Below are 18,049 nucleotides of genomic sequence, written 5' to 3'. Positions count from 1 at the left end.
AATGTAAACTCCATGACCAGCATTCTCTTTAATTCCTTCTCATTGTAGGTAGTTTATTCAACTCAGATTCTACTCCGATTGTTTTTTTTTTTAGTAAACATCTTAGAAATTGCCACATTGTAAAACACACTCAGAAAATAGCAAAGAAAGATTACATGAATTCTTATCAAAAGAACTTCTCACACTGTAACAGAATACTGTACGGTGACCCAGCAATGTTAGTTAACTGTTAACACAGCATGGCAATTAATCACCAACAGTCACCGGAGAATGGAATAAACAATCCTTCAATCCTCGCCTACTTCGCTAGTTACTTCTCGTAATCCATTTTGAGACAGACTTCATTCTAAAGAACCTTTAACTAACTTTTTGTCTTGCATTCCTACCTTATACTCCACGTGGTTCACTTAATTTCTGCTTTAGCTTGCTACTGTTCTGCTGTCTCTCTATCCTGGAAGCGCTGTTTGTTTTTTACTCTGCAGCACCACCACTGCCCACTGCTGGACTAAAACGGCTATTGCTGATGAGAAAAATACTGGAAATAAGTTCACCCTTATTATAGGCTATTTTGAGTGGGTTACATAAACTTTATGAAGAACCAAAAGGTAACCCTCTGGGCCCATTGTAGCAATGTGTAACAGAGCCAGCAATACAGTTATTTAAAACCCTATGTTAACAAGTTACCTTCATATGTTCACGACAAGACAGATGTTGTGGAGTTGATGACTGATGGATCTGGTAGGAACGCGTTTTGTTAATGAGTATGACTTATTTTTATGTCTAAGAATAATACATTATCTATTAAGAAATTATTAATTAAAGTTAGTACTATAAATTAATAATATGGGGCACCACCTGGAGACCGGGACAATAACCGAACCAGGTTGCAGTCTCACAACCTAAATAGTTAACTTAAGTAGCTGACCTCCTGGAGTCAACGACTACAAGTGACTAAACAAGGTAAAGTTGGAGTTCTGACTCTCTCAATCAGCCACAGATCACAATAAACATGTACAATAAGGACTGAAAGATTTCTCTTTAACTTACTGTTCATTTAATCTCCACACAAATCAACAAAGTTAACCACAGTCTGGATTAATAACACTATTCTACCAATCATCCAACTAACTAAACATACAGTAGACACAGCAATACAGTAAACACATTCAGATGGTGGGTGTGTGCATCCAAGATGGTGGACGTGACTTGGTGAGGGTCGCGTTACGTGAGCCGAAATGGCGGACGTGGTTTGTCTGGGCTAGACAACACCAAGCAGCACCGACTAGCGGTCGGGACTCTTGTGCTCACTCAACTTAAAATCCTCACCACCCGTGGCTAGTGGGGAGGGATGTTCAATGTGTATGTGGAGGTCTGAATGTGTGTGTTGGTAGGGAGAGAGAAAGAGAGGAAAGGCGACTCACGGCAGAGTTGGGCGACTGTGAGAGGAGAGCGGCAGACGCTAGACCCACAGAGAGCGTGCGTATGGCGGGGAGGCTGTATGCCCGTTGTCAGCACAGAAACACAGCAGAGTCTACGTGAGCGGAGGGTAGTGGGCGTAGGTTCCGTGACTCCATGGGGAAGTAACTTTTTCCTTCTGCGGGCAAAAACAAGAAGGCTGAGCTGCGCTCTCACACACAAACCAAAACCATATACACAAAATACAAAACATCTTAAATCTCTTGCAAAAGCAAGCACTACATAAGAAACTAACCTTAACCCCATACGAAGGGCAGACAATGTTGTTTGGACACTGGAAACTTTTTAAGGGAAATTCCAAAAAGCAGGACCACAGGCTGTAAAATGAGCTCAAAAATATACCAAACAGAGGTAAAATGAACCCTGGGAAATTCAACAAGAAATATACATAACAACCAAAAAATAAATAAATAATTCAACCTCCCAGCAAGCTTTCTCTACTCTTTTGACCACCAAACGGCATATTACCCTCTCTTCACACCTGACTGGAGTGTACCACCAGCTCAGGTAAGAGTCTGGGTGTGAGCTAAACAAACACCAGACTCCCCGAGCACATCGAACCCACACACCTGGTAAACACTAGATTTTCTGTTCCTGCTGTTTGTCGGCTATCTACGATCAATCTATGATAAGTACAGAAATGATTCTATAGTGCACAAGGTTCAGCCCACTGCCATCTACAACAGAACAGTTATATCTGTCTTACCTGAAGCCCAGTCCCTCAGTACTGAGAGGACCTAATGATGCGCACTTGTTTCCCCTCTCCCTGATTGAGCAGCTGATCTACCCACTAACCCAGACGGACAAGTGAAAACATGCAGAGTGAAGTGACCCTTCCAACACTGGCCTACAGACAAACACCATATCTCACAACAAATGTATTCAATAATCAAAAACCTTAAGAATTAATAGAAACATTTGGCTGAAGTACTGATGATATCACAGTGATGATGACAAGACAGTGATAATGTGGGGGACCAGAGGCCTGTAGTACGAAGCAAGTTCAACATACCCAGGATAACTTTTAGTTATCAGAGGTCTGTACTACAACGCAGGATTTGAGGTTGTTGAGGTAATGGAAGGTCACATACTGTATGTAGCCCAAGTTCCCCATATGTACAGAGACTGACCCCCACGGGGGCAGCTGATGTGGATACTCTTTAAAACACATCACCTGTGGTGGCTATGCACTGATTAGCAACACATGGTTAGATAAGCACCATGCAGGCGTCGCCTCTTGGGTTAGCCATGGTTAGCCCTTTTACCTGGAGAGATAGTCTCTCCACTCAGAGAACCTGGGTTACACATCTAACCTTTGGTTTTCTATCATGTCGTATCTCTCCACCCTACATATTCTCATGACTCACAAAATCTTAAATTAGTCTCCTTTTAAGTTTCAAATGAGATCTCATCAAGCTCTGAAATAATTCCCTGACTTTCTCAACTTATGCCTCTTTTTGATCTCAGGCAGATAAATCAGAGCTCTCTCTATGAACCCAATCTATTCTCATCCTGGCTTTTATTTTCACAAATTTATACATCTAACTCTAAGCAAGACAGAGCAAACAAAGCGCTCTCTGCAAGCATTCACTTAATTCTCATTCAGATTTAATGTTTTAATCTCAACCCCTCATGTACAGTTGAAGTCAGAAGTTTACATAAACTTAAAACAAATTTTTGAACCACTCCACAGATTTCGTAGTTTTGGCACGTCTGTAAGGAAATCTATTTTGTGCATGACACAAGTAATTTTTCCAACATTTGTTTAAGGGACTGCACTTCACAAATTAGATGGCATTATGTCAGCATGGCCAGCTCTGGCAATGTTGGCACTCTAGTCATCTATAACTAGGGATGGGAATTGAGAACCAGTTCCAGTTGAGAACTGGTTCCAACTGGTTTGATCCATCGACATCATTTGCTTTTAAGTTTAACGATTCCCTTATCGATGCCTTCCACTTAGTTCCGCATGCCTTTCAAAACAATGATGTCACGCTTTTGCGAGAGGCAGTCAGCGCAAATAACAACAAAGGAGTCGTGGAAGTGTGGCTTAATGTCACACAAAATGACGCTGACAGCGCAACATGCAGTGTCTGGCACTAAGATTGCAAGCAAGGGTGGAAACACCAGCGACATGCTGAAACATTTGTCTACGCAGCACGGCATTAAATATCAGGAGTGCTGTGTTTGACGCTCTACGCCTCCAGTCAAGGAGTGCTTCCTAGTCTCAGCAGATTAGTGAAGGTACGTATTAGTATAATGTGTCGGTCGTGAACGAGCCGGCTCTTTTAAGTGAACGATGGGAGCCGGCCCCCATCCGAGAGCCTTTTTTTCCCTTTTATGTAAATCAATACAAGGTAGACCTAAAGAGTCAGACAGCACCCCCTCCTCGAGGGATTGAACAACTACATAGCAGTTATTTATCTTGTTCAGTGATCAAATAAAATTTGTGTTTTTGACATTGAAAACTTGTATAGGCCTACTTTTTTCTACACAAAAAATCCACAGGAATCGATAAGGGAATCGATAAAGAATCGGATCAATAAGCAGAATCTATAATGGCATTGGTATCAATAAAATCTCATCAGTTTCCATCCCTATCTATGACACCAAGTTTAATCTTTCAGGAAGTTGCCATTGTTGGGGTGGTAGAGTGAGTCTGTGGATCTTCTCAGGGCCATATGTGTCTCTGCAAGAGACTGGATTATCGCCACTTTTCTTTTCAAGACACCACACCACACCACACCACCTCTTCCTCTGTGTCTCAATGAGTGGCATTGCATGGCTGTCAATTGTTTGCCCAGTTTCAAGGTGAACCTCCGGTTCCTTCCACATCTTCATACTTTGGTGATGTTCTGGGCTATTGTCCTGTGACTTCAGAACCTGGGTGGCATTCTTGCAGTCAATGAGTCCTTCACAAATCAGGCTGTTTTTTTTCCTGGAGTAGATAAGCCAGCTTCTGATTATCTTCTCACCATTGACGATGTAGTGTTAACGTCATAATTTTGAATTTGCTCTTGTTGAAATGGGGCACCAGTCCTCTGGGAGGACAACAATGAATAACTTCATTGATAAATTTATCAATCTCATATCAGAAGCCATGACTTCTCGATTCAATAGATCTCAAGTCTCTATGTCAAAAGAATACAACAGGACAACAACTGGGTGTAAATAAACGAGTTTATCAACTAAACTACTATGTACAGAGTAAATGCAATATATAATAATCATAATGATGAGAATAATAATGAAATGAGCAGTGTAATGAGGTGGCAATGGTGGGAGAGAATATGAAATGGCTATACCGTTATCACCTTTATCACAGGGCGGATTCTGCCGATGTCTCACTGGTTCAGCTCTGGTGAAGTTTGCCAGGAGACTTTCTGTCTCAAGCACTCTTGATTTCTGGTCGGCTTCTCTGCAGGTGGTCGTGCAGAGGTGTTATCTGCTGGTGTCTCTTGCGGGTTGATGCGAAATAAACTCTAAGCCACTTCACTTTGGCCGGATAACTTTAGAGGAGACTGGCGTTGACCAGATGGCTCTAAAGTTATCAAAAATCTTCAAAAAGGAAAACTTGATAATAATTAAAAGTTACAGAATTACTCTGAGGCACTTCTGTTGTTTTGGTCCAGTTGGTCTTGACTTGGCTTATAAAAATAAAAGATTGCGCATGTAGACAAAAAGAATGTTACTTACAGCATGTGGCAAAGAAAAAATAAAAGACAATAAAGACAATAAAGTGCAAAAATGGCTAAGAGCTGTGATTTTGTGGCTAGCAGTTTAGAGCTGAGAGCCAGGCTGTTGGTAAGAGCCTGGACTACAGAGCTAACAGAGCTATTGAGCACAGTTTTCAGCTTCTAGCTTCTGGCAATATGTGAATTGATCACGACTGTTTTATCCCCTGGGGGCTGGCGCACGTTTCAGGGGCGTCACCCATCTTCTCCTTTGTTCCAACTTAGAGAAGAGAGTAATTTTCCACTGAACTTTTGAATAGTTTAATTCTACAGTTTACCTATAAACTCACACATCTGTCTTCCACCACGACCATATAACATTAAATGAAATAACATATAAACCTAATGGCACTAATGACAGACAGGAGTAATACAAGTGTTGATTTCATATTACATCCTTCAAACCTGGAATTAATCATAAAACGAGTGGTTAACTGATCATCCAACAATATAAACATTTCCCAAAGCTAATAGTCTATACATGTGGATTCCACAGCAGTTCTTTGACTGTAATAATAATAATATGGACATTGTGGATGTCATGTAGTGTGTGTTACCTATTGTGAAGGATGCTGACAGTATGGTCACATGAAGGACATTGTCTTAAAATCTACATGTTACATTTCAAACATTCTATAGGATAGAAGTTTGGGATTGACCTATTACATAGAAACATCTCAGGAGTTACAAAACAGTTAGATATTTAATTATATATTCTTTCTCAGATCTGTGCCTGTGAAGAGAGTTCTGCTGGCCACTGCTCAGGATTGGAATGTGGGTTGTAGTTTATGACTTTTATCTGGAGAGGGACAGAGGAAGGGAGGTTGGTGTGTGTGTGTGTGTGTGTGTGTGTGTGTGTTCATGCATGGCACAGAGAGGCCAGGATTCACTTCTTAGTGATACTCAGTCCTTTTGGTGTTACTTGTCCTATATAAGAAACAATCAAACATCACTAGACAGAGTCTTATTGTTATAAACGGGAGATTTTGCCTATGTTCTCCAGTTGCCTGGTGTCCATTGGTTGAGCGTCTGGAGCTGACCTTTGACCCTTGGTCTCTCTGGCATGCTAAAAGCATGGAATGTTTGTGAGAGAAGTGTCCTTTGTTTCCTATCAATTTGATAGTTTGATGTTGGGAACATTAACAAAGTTTCAATTGTGGGTCCGTAACTCTGCATGTCCTTACAATTAACTTCTTTAATGGCTTGTGACTGATGCCAGGCCAGGTATGTACGCTACAACGAATAAAAGTAGTGATGATGGCAACTCTCTTTGGTGACTAATTCAGTCCTCACTTTATCAGAGAGGGCATGCCAAGTCTGCAGGATCCAGAGGTGGTGGTTTGACAGACTCACCAGCTACAGAGATAGTTTCACAGGGGGAAGAGGAAGAACCTGTGGTTTTTTCCATTAGCAATTGGTGGCTGTGTGGACGGTAGGTGGATCACCTTGTTCACAGGGAGCTGGTTGAGATGAGGTAGATGGAGTGGCTGGCTCACCTTGGTCACTGGGCGCTGGTTGAGATGGGGTCGAGAGGCTGGACTCCCTTGTAAATACTTCTTTAGAGAATCTGTTAAAATATGGAAGATATAATACTTGAGGCTGCACAGGCACACACCTACACCCACAAAACACTAATATTCCTTCAGTCAAGAGGTTACACTCACAAATTAATAAAACAAAGGGTTAAATAACTTGCACATCACAATGCATTTGGTGTGTGTATTTTAATACAATATGAACAATAGGCTTGACATAGCCTATATGTATATGTAATACATGAGTAAATGCAATACTATATTCCAAGTGCTCTACATGTCAAATAGCCTGCCACTTATTCTCAAGAGCCTGTGCACTGTGTAACATTACACACACACAGTGATGCCTCCTCATTGAGTCTGTCACTTCAAATAAAGTCTTCTGAAGGCCCATGACCCTGCATTTAGATCTGGTGACACCCTAGCCTACAGCATAGCCAGGTCCTATCTCAAAAAGAGAATTAGGACTGCAAAACGTAAACAAACATGACAAATCGATGACGTCTTCCTACTAAATAATGACCCTTGGCACCTGTGGCAAGGAAAACAGGCTATTACTGAATATAAGAGCCCAAACAACTGCCCTGTGATGGCATGGAAGTGAACTATTTCCATGCCCATTTCGTCAGACTCAACAAGGAAACTGCGAAACCAGATGACCATGTATTTACCCTGTGCACCTCTGAGGTTAGGTCTTCCCTAAGCAAAGTGAGCACACACAAAGCAACCAGACCTGATGTCATACCAGGAGGTGATCAGAGCATGTGCCGACCAGCTGGCTGATGTGTTTACCACTATCTTTAACCTGCCCACATGCCTAAAAACAAACACCATTAGCCCCGTGCCCAAACAATCATCAGTAACATGCCTTATCTACTGCTGCCCCATTGCTCTCACTCCTATTATAATGATGTGTTTCAAGAGACTTGTGCTGAACCACATCAAAGCCACCATGCCCCCCTCACTCGACCCACACCAGTACGCCTATTGTTCCAACTCCAACATTGCTTGGAGGAACTGGAAAATGTCATGGGCCATGTAAGAGAGGGGGTCCACCTGCCCCGAGGTGCACCATAATTGAAACTCTCCCCAACTGTAGGAATATGCTACCCTTGCTGAGTGCTAACAATAGACTGGGGCAACCCCATGGCCAGAAACTTGGTCTCTGAAAGGGGTGAAAAAGTCCCATGGACATAGGACAGGAGGTCCTGCCAAACAGGGAGCTCCCATGGCAGTCCTTGAAGGAGGGGGGCTATTGCTGAAAACCAGTTCATCTGGGGCTAACCGCGGGTCAACAGGATGAGGCTCACCTCCTACAATAGGAGCAGGTGCAGGAGGATGAAGGGAGGGAAGGCCTACAGGAGGCCTTGTGGCCACTGAAATGCCATTGCATCCGTGCCCAAGGGAGGATTGTCTGTCCTATGGAGTAGAAGAGGGGACAGTGAGCTGTGATGTGCTATGGCAGTACCAAAGCAGTCCCAGATCTGGTGTATAACCTCTGAAGGCAGCCTCCATTCTCCGGGTAGGGGCCCACCCCTGGATTGCTGATCTGCTGCAAGGTTCATCCGACACGGCATATGCATCACTCTCAGGGACTTGAACTGTGCTTGCGAGGAGTGTTGGCCACTCCCATATCATCTGATCTGCAAAGGCACAGGGAACCCGGACTACCCTGTCTGTATATATAGACAGTATACTGACAGTACAGTGGCAGCACACTGTACTGTCAGTCCTCAGCAGCACATGGTAGTCTGTCAGCTCGGGCTGGAAGTGCAGAAGAGCTAGGTAGAGAGCCTGCAGTTACAGAGGATTAATGTACTGTGCAAACCCGGGCCCGTGCTGCCAGCCGCCGACGCCCTCACCCCTTTGGATGGCCCTGTTGGGCTGGGGAACTTTTCACGAGGGCGGATGGCTATTGATATCTGCTATCAAAGGTGAACCTGAGATAGCATCTGTGTCCCTCCCATGTTGGGATCTGAAAACATGCATCCTTTAGGTTAATCGTAGTAAAATATTGGCCATGTTGACTGTGTCGAACCCTCGGCACAGTCAACATCTTGCATCGTAGGGGTCTAAAAAACTTGTTGAGCCCTCTCAAATCCAAAATTCATCTTAGCCCCCCATCTTTTTTGGGAATGAGAAAGAGTGGGAATAGAACCCAGCCTGCTGATTGTCCTGCTTCATCTCTCTGATGGCCTTCTCCGCCAACCATTCTACACTGAAGGTCTGCCTCTACAGAATCGGTGGCTGACCTTGACCTTGCATCTGGGATGCAGAAGAACCCGCTGTTCATGGCCCTATTGGAGCATTCCTGACAGCTCCTGAACACAACAGCGGGTCTGCCAGAGCATTTTATTTGCATCAGGCCCAAACATGGCAGATGTCACCACAGGCAGCCTAAACAAACAGGTCCAGTCTTCTCCCTGCAGCCGTGACTGAGACAGCCAGAGATGGCACTTCACCATCCAGAGGAAGGCCATGGCCCTGCCATTTGCCACCACCTCCTCTTTCATTAGCTTAGCTAGGAGCAAGGAGACCTGCTGTACCTCAGCAAGTGGGTTAGAACCTCCCTCCTGCAACTGTTTTGCCAGCTGGCACTGATGTAAGGCCAGAATAGCCCCTGTATTAACCAGCTGTCCATGCATTGCCAGAGCTCCATGTACTCTGGCAAGCATGGCATCCATCATTTCAGTAATCCTGCTTGGGCATCTCGGCTTCCCCAAGACAGACTTGGTGGGGGACACCAAGGCCCCTAAGGCTTGATCCATGGGAGGTGGTGGTCTACAGCCAATCCTCTCCCGCCCATGCACACGCTAGTTGTCTACACAGACCTGACCAGCGGTGGGCTTCAGATGCAAACCAATCCAGTACCAGTTCCTCTAAATTGGGACGCAGCAATACAGAAAAAGAGTCATTGACCTACCTAATCATCAAAACGGGATGCTGCCTGGCCTAGCTTGGCTGGCATTTCAATTTCCAATGCTTGAGCAGCCTGAGTGATGAGCTGGTAATAAAAGGGAGGTGGATGCTCTGGCTCCTCCTCTACCTGCCTTGCCTCAACACACGCCTGACCAGGGGGGAAGTCTTCAACCTCAAACCCAGGATGTCAATCTCCCCTTCATCCAGTGCATCCTATATGGGATGCACTCGATCAAGCTTCTCCAGCCCCCTTGGCAGAGGAGGGGTGCTGCAGTAAATGGGGCTGCCACAGGGGGAGGGCATTGTCAACCCTTTTTTCGATAGCTGCACCCAGGGTTTGGACCGATTGAGGCTCCACCCCCACTTAGTCATTCCAAACCACCACTCTTGGCTGCTTTGCTTGCTGCGACTGCCCAGTCAAAGTGGCTGGACGTTTGTGAGAGAATGCTTGAGCCCTACCCTCCCTCACTTTAGCTGGCAGAATAAAATAGTTCACACAGGATGTTGGGTTCCAGCCCTAAGCAATGGACACACTGATCATGAACATCCTCCATTGGCATTTTTATCCCACAGCCCAAACAGGTGTGGGCTACCAGATTTGCCATTTCCGATGGTGCAGTGAGATACTGACAGGAAAGTCAGGGAGAGAGAGGGTCGATGACAGGCAGCAAAGGGCTGTGAGTCGGATTAAAACCTATGGCCACTGCGGCTAGGACCAAACCTATGTGGTGCACGCACTACCAGGTGAACCACTGAGGCAGGTTTTTTTGTTTTTAATACAAACAATATGTCTGACTGTATGTGAATGCTTATGTAACTCAAGATTCATTGGAAAATGTGCTCCACTGGTAGCGCTCTTCACCCTTCATACATTCCACACTATGACACAAAGCCTAAGTGGAACTTGGAGGTGTGCCGGTCATCCGGCTTTTGAAGACATGTATTACCCACTAGTTGTAGAGAGAGACATCTTTGCTTTTCAACTGATGCTGTGATTGTCATCTGAATACTCCGTGCCTGTGTGTGTGCGTGTGTGTGTGTGTGTGTGTGATTTAAGAGCCTTTATATCAGACATCACCAGTTATGTAATGGAATTTATATTTGAGGATTTTGATGGTGATGTGAGGCAGAGCTGAGCTGGATACTAATGTGCTAACAGACAGACTGGATCACATAACCTGGAGTTCAGTAATAGAGAGTTAAAGGTGGGGTTTCATGATCAAATTCACAATATCAATATCGTTGAGGCAGACTGAGATCCGAGCTGAGACAGTCTTGCCATCTGCGGAGAAGGACAGATAGAGCTGGACAGCATCAGCATAGCAGTGGTAAGAAAAACTGTAAGTGGCTAATCACGGGAAGTGGTGTACATTGATCTAAGTTTCTCTTTTTGGCTGGACTGCAACAAGCTGGGCCAGCCCTTTAATCTGGAATATCTCTGACTGACTAACTGACTGACTTACTGATCATATTTCCTCGTCACTGAGTTGGAGCTTCTGGATCAAACAGATTCTATTAGGGGGTTACAGCTGCAGCTCATTGTCTCTAGTTTTAGAGACTTTGTTTCAAACAAACTGGGTATAAACCTGGTTCAGGTCTGGACTGTTTATGGATGCTGACCCGGGGCTCAGGGCTACACCTCTTGTTATGGACAGTCTACTGAGCTGCTCCAGTCTTCTGGTTGCTCAGGAACTGCAGGGGAGGGGAAGAGCACTTCCAATACAATGGAGCTGAGACTCAGAGTAAACTTCTGTGATTCCGGGTATCATTATTACGAAAGGAGGTGTTCGGTGTTTGTCAGATGACATCACAGTTATAAAATCAGGATTTGACCAAAGGTCCAGACATAGACTAGGTTTCGACCTGGTCTTGTTGATTAACAGAATTCCTGTTGTCATTCACCAGTTTACTTTGACTTCGCTCCCTTTCATGTCAGAGAAGAATTAAGAACTGCCATAGAAGGATTGGATCTAGCCTCAGAACTGCTGCAGGTCTTTTAATGTGAAGTGTTCAGTATCACTGACAGCAGTTCAACACTGAATGCAAAAACAGCTAATTAGAGGTAATTAGTGAATGAAAATAGCAAGGCCAGAATGATGAGTATGGCTCTGTGACTGTACTGATGGAATTCTTGCTGTGAAAATGTACATGATACTTTAGTTATCATGACAAAAGGTAAACATAGAGGAAGTGTTTGAATTTACAACAAATTAAAAGCCTAAAATAAAACTAATAACCTCTCTGGGTGATCAGTCCAGAGTATCTGTCATGCACAATCTGTCTTTAAGAAGGGCTGAATATCTGGGGGTTGCATGAAATGCATCACACCTCGGATGTGCTTGTCTTGTCTTCTTCCCTACAATCAAATAAAGACCTGGTTCTCCCTATAGCTGAGATGTTTTTACTTCGTCTCCAGCAGCATTGGTGAAGTGACATGTCTTTAATGACAGATGGTAGACACAGTCAGTGAACACATCACTGAGCTGAACCGTGTTGAGTGTCAAAAGAAAAGAGAATGAACTGGTTAGAAATGCCATATCTTCCTACCAAATAAAATGTATCATGGTCTTTTAATAGTTTGAACAGGAGAAGGTCAGTTAGTTAAAAGTGTATCAATCCATTGGACACACTGTGACCATCACACATGCAGAACCATCACTATACACACACATACACACACAAACCCAGCTCAGAGCTCTAATGAGAAATAAACTGTATATGTTACACTGAGCCGTCATCTGACACCTTGTCAAACAAACATCAGCACCAAGCATCTGTGTCCAAACATGGACAGCATGTAGACAAACATGACGAAACAGTGATATTCATTTAGTCAGCTCATCATTAATATGTAGGTATATGATTGTGTCATGTATGCACAGAAGCTTCAAAGCCCCAGACGATCTTCTTTTTTTCTTAAGTGAGTAAAATATTGCAGCCTAAGACGACGGGCACATCAACACAAGTGTTGTCTCATTACTGTAATTCTATTAACACTGACTCTGAGAAATGACAAATCACATCAAAAGGGATTAAACTACATCAGGAAGTGTGTATGAGCCTGGAGTGTGCCATTAGAATAATTACAATAGTTTAAAGTGTTTTGTTGTGATCAATTGATAAATGAATAAACATTTTAAAAGGGCACTATTAACTGATCATTTAAATTTAATCTAAAATGCATTCATTCAAATGAAAAAATATCATTACATTTGCCAGTTCATAATTACTTTGACCTTATGCTGTCTTGATTTTTTTTGAAAACACAAAAACAAAACCCGAATTCATAACAGTAACTTACAAAATGGAAAAGGATGATGCCTTCGTGGCCAGTCAGTACATCTGATGGACTGTAATGAGCAAGCTTTATTCAACTAAAGTGATCAATCACAAACAAAATGTTTGCTAAGATGGTTTGTTTAATTGCTGTGTTTTTCTAAATGTTTGTGTTTTGTGAAATGTTGTATTTTTTGTTATTTTAGAGTATTCTCTAAAATGTGTTTTCTGTTTTGGTGTTTTGTCAAATCAAGATAAGAGAAAAAGAGAGGAGAGATAGGGAATGACATACAACAGTTCCTTGGCAACACATGAACTGGGGTTGTTGTGACACCCTCAAACCATCAGCCTGTCTCGTACTTAAACTTGATTTGTTATTGAGATTACTTAGGAGTCTGCCTATCGTTACATATTTACGCATTTAGACCTTAGAGATAAATAAATGGAACTATAAAAGAGAATGAGCAAAACAAAAAGATAATAAAAAAATCCAGGCAGATGTGTCAGGAAGAATGTGTGGGCCCGGTCAATGAAAGCTGTGATGAGAAAAAGACAAATAGAAATAGATTTCCAAAAAAAGAAACAGGGATCTCAGGATGATTAGTGTAGCAACTGCACAAATCCTTATTATTCCTTTGAGAACTGGACAACCTCATCTGATCATTATAGTGTCAGTTTGAATGGAATCGTAAGGTTTAAAGGATGAATATGTTTACATTCTGATATCAAAAACACATTAAATCTTTAGTGTAGAGGTTTATTCTTGACCTTTGACATAGGACTGAAGGTATTATCAGGTACAAGAGGTGGATGATTGTAAAGCAGTGGTGTGCTGTCAATGTAAGTACTGTTAAAGCTGAAAATAGCCATCAGATAGAACGATTCTGAAAAGGAAGCCATGTCTCTTCTTAGATCTGATCTCAGAGCAGTCTTCTGTCCATAAAGGATCTGATGCCTGTTTGCCTGCATCATGTAATTTATTGCCCTCTTGTGGCAGTAGCAGGCTATTGTCTCTGAGGTCAGTTTGACTTGCAGCCATTGTATCTATAGTTTCTTTCATTTTCATGGGCGTGAATGTGTCATTGACAAAGGCTGGAGCCTGTCAAGTGGAGAGGGGAGCAGTGTTTTTGGACATTTGGGCATTGAGAATGATCCTGGATCTTTGACAGGTGAGCTATAGCCAAAGTGAGCTTGTCAAGCTGTCATTGACTTGGCTTCTACTATTCTGAGAGCAGTTATGATATTGTAGCATACCACACATGCACTGACATATGTGTGTTACACTGTGATGTAGCATTCTGTGTTGATCTGCTGTCATTTTGAGAAGTTTGACAGACTATTGTTACAGGAGTAACTGTGCTGGTGAGAGAGGACAAGAGAGATTAAAACTCTACCAGAACAAAGGTGTGATTTGTGTTCAAAGGTCAGGTATGTGCTGACCCATGATGGCATCACACCAATCACACGTCCTGCTGAGTTATTTACATGAGGTTGATATATTGAGGGATGTCAATACGTTATTGGAGAGTTTATGTATTAGACAATATGAATGACAATATGATAGGCATAATACAAAATAGTAGACAAATCAAAATGTTGACCCAAAGTCTGAAAACCAGAAGTTCAGGTTCAGAGTTATTGTCATTCCTGCAATATGCTTGACATACATAACATACAGGGAAACTAATGTTGTTCCTCATGGACCTGCAGCATAGAACAGATGTACAACCACCACACAATCCTGAGGGTAAACATAAGTTTGAACAAAACAATGTCTGACTCTGTATGACTGAAGTCACCAGCAATGATGAGAAATCCGTCAGGGTGTGCTGTTTGTTTGTTGATGATGCTCCTGTACAGCACTCACAGGTACAGGTACACTGCTACAATAACAACAGCATTGAAGTCCCTCAGCAGGTAGAACTGTCTGCACGTCACATCTGTAAAACCCACCAGTGGAAAATAGTCTCTGGACATAACTACAGTGTTTGTGCACCTTTTCTAGTGGATATAAACAGTCCAGTGCTGTAACTGTCTTCCCTACATATTCAAGTGGAAACATAGAATTACAGCCAGCCAAACTCTTTTCAATTATGATTGAGTCAGAAAGTTAGCATCTTAGACATTCATTTAATGACTTTAATTTGCCATAACCTTGAAAAACTACAAAGCAAGGAAAAAACACATTACTGTGTTACGTTCCCCGATGGGTGCCAGGGGATGAGGAGAAGTAACAAAAAAAAAGTGTTCTGGGAGGAAAGGAAGATAAGGAGGCAATATTCATTCATTATTCACTCATTCAACAAAAGCTGGAACAGTTCGTAAAAACTGCCGTAAGCTGAAACCTACATGATTTAATCACCCTACCGTATTCATCAGATCCAGGTTTAATTCTAGCTAGACTGGCTGCTACTTTAGCCTCTGTCACTATAACTGAAGAGTGACCAGTAGTGTTGGTAAGTAAAGGTATAACTAACAAAGGTGTAGTGTTTCCTATTTCCTGTTTCCTGTTTGTAACACAAAACTCCAACAGATGGTTCCAGAAGGCAGACCAACCACCGTGAGTCATGTGAGTCGAGAGTGAGCCTATCTAGCTCCATGGCCGTAGTCACAATGTTTCAGTGAAAACAAAGATGCAACAGTTCTTCATCTCATGCTGTGTAGCTCAGTGTACACACTCTCCAGAAGATCCTGGCTGCATAGAAAGGTGCTCTTTGTTTTACAAAAAAGACATGACTGAAAGTGGCCGAATGTGAAAAATGTTTCATTTCAGTTGCTAATTACAGTTAATAAAATTCATTTTTTGGGAAACATCGATGTCCATCCAGCAGTTGCTGAGCTATTTCAGTCTGGACCTGGGTTGAATAACAGACTTGGCATAGGCTTTCTGTGCATTAGATGGTTTGTGCTCATTTAATAGTAAGTGTGTTGGGAATATGCACCACTAAATCCTGCTTTATTCCTTGGTGTTGGGGCCTACGGTTTTGAAGATGTGCCCTAATACTTACCCTAACCCTTTTTTCCAGTTTTGTGCTTATTTGTTGCACATTCCTCAATGAATGTGTCTCAGTTACAGCCAAATAGTTCTGTGTTCCAGCATCGACAAACCTTTACACAGTGCACAGAGAGTGGGGTGTAAAGGGGGCTTTGAACCTCGGCAGATTAATCCAGTCATGGTCTATGCCAAAGACCTTCTAACTGATAATATATGATGAAACAGTCTCTCTGTGCTCCTGACTTTCTTATACAGAGGCATCCATCCTCTCCTACGACGGCAGCATGTATATGAAAGTGGTGATGCCGACCATCATGCACACTGAGGCAGAGGACGTTTCCCTTCGTTTTCGTTCCCAACGGGCCTATGGCCTCCTCATGGCCACCACCTCCCGAGACTCAGCCGACACGCTCAGGCTGGAGTTGGATGGGGGTCGTGTCAAACTCACAGTCAACCTAGGTATCGTATGCCCACCCACTCATCTGCCTCCACACCTACATCCTTCACCATGAGACAGTTTACTGTTGAGCAGTGACCTCTTCCTTCTCTCACTCCTTTCTATCTGTATTCTATTTAGTCTTTCATCAGTTACTCATCACTATGATCCCTTAAAGGTTTTACCAGCTTCAGAACATAGGAGAGTTTTGGTCTTTGCATGGGTGTTAATGCATTTTGTGCAAACAGATACCCGTAGACTGCTATTGAATACAACTATATATAACAATTCATGCTATACCACGGTAACTTATTTATTTCAGTGGAAAACATCTTTCAAACAGACAAACCATAGTCAAATCATGTTCTTATTTACAGAACTTTTGAGACAGTCACAGCACAATAAGCAGAATACATGTTATGATGGAGAGATAATGGGCTTTAAAGTCTAATCTCGAATAGTCTTTTTAATGAACAAAGTTTCCTGAGACTTTCTAAGAGGTGAATTCCACCAAGTGTAGCCTCTGATCTTCAGTCCATTATTCAACACAGCATTAGAGAAACTTTTCCTGTCTTTCTCACTAACTTCATTTTTCTGACATGAAGTAATTTCTCTGTCACCTTCCTATTCCTCTTGGTAGTTGTTTTCTTTGCTTACTATGATGTGTTTATGGAAGTCTCTGCTTTTCAATGTTATGTTTTTATGTTTACCCGTCAACTTCATTTTCCATCACGTTTTGTCGAAAGATGGTATTCACCCCTTCAAAGGCCTTAAGCCTGCGGCCCGTCAGGTGAACAGCCCGAGAACAGAGCCCAGCAAAACCTACAGCTGGCTGTGACCCCAAATACTTCCAAAAACACTGCCCGTCATTATATTAAAGAATGCCAAGATGAAATCTAGTCAATTTATAACTCGAGTATACAGTACCTCCAGTAAAAATCATAAAATGTAAGAATAATGTTAGCAGATGTTAGCTTTTTGGCCAAGCCATTTTTAGATGAATTCTAAGCTGATTATATTAATTAATGTGAGTCAGACTCTAGATTTCAGTCAAAATGTTTGCAGCTCTGATTGATAAGTTCTCATATGATTTCTTAGCCTATGTTAATGTGTGTGATTGTTAACGTTGTAAATATAGCTCTAGTTTCTGGTCCAGCTTAGTGACACATTTAGGTATAGATCCAGTGGTTGGGGTTACTGTGCCTCTGCATGGTGCTGGTGCTGATTGGATCGTGGCTGTTTGCTCCCACTTTTCTGTTGCGGTTGACGACACATGAAACCACCAGCCACATGGTGACCAACCCTTGCTGTCTTTATAGTTACTTACAGCAGTTATTCTGGGCTCAGTGGAACTATTGTTTTACAAATTCAACTCGTTGCTGTTTGAATAGGAACTCAAATTATATAAGTCATTACTTTCTTTACTTTTTTTTCAAAGGTCCAGCGCTCTAAAATGAATGGCTGCCACCACCTGGTTGGTGCAGAGGCTTTGGAGCCAGAGACTTTGACTTTTCTAATTTGAATATGTAAAGCTTAAAACTTTAAAGTCCAACAGTCAGACCAGGGTTGGAAAACTCATGTAGCTGGTACTACAAGTGGCCATTTTACTGTAAATACTGTGCCTAAACAATTTATACATTTGAACTCTATAGGTACTATAGGTATCAAAAATGCACAA

General features: G+C 42.5%; 1 protein-coding gene across 9 annotated transcripts in view; it reads left to right on the top strand.

The window, feature by feature from the left end:
• nrxn3 (neurexin 3) overlaps nucleotides 1-18,049 on the top strand; it is a 266,887-nt gene that overhangs the window by 151,634 nt on the left and 97,204 nt on the right. For all 9 annotated transcript variants that reach the window (XR_002665284.1, XR_002665283.1, XR_002665282.1 and 6 more), the window contains one exon: nucleotides 16,191-16,394. Coding sequence is in view for 6 of the 9 variants with exons in the window: in XM_022750982.1 (XP_022606703.1) it covers nucleotides 16,191-16,394 (204 nt within the window). In the remaining 3 variants the exon portion in view is untranslated. The remainder of the gene's footprint in view (nucleotides 1-16,190; nucleotides 16,395-18,049) is intronic.

This window comes from Seriola dumerili, unplaced genomic scaffold, assembly GCF_002260705.1.
Source record: "Seriola dumerili isolate Sdu_G_001 unplaced genomic scaffold, Sdu_1.0 BDQW01000149.1, whole genome shotgun sequence".
NCBI lineage: Eukaryota > Metazoa > Chordata > Actinopteri > Carangiformes > Carangidae > Seriola > Seriola dumerili.
Note: the sequence above shows the minus strand (reverse complement) of the source record. Positions and strands in the feature narration are given on the sequence as shown.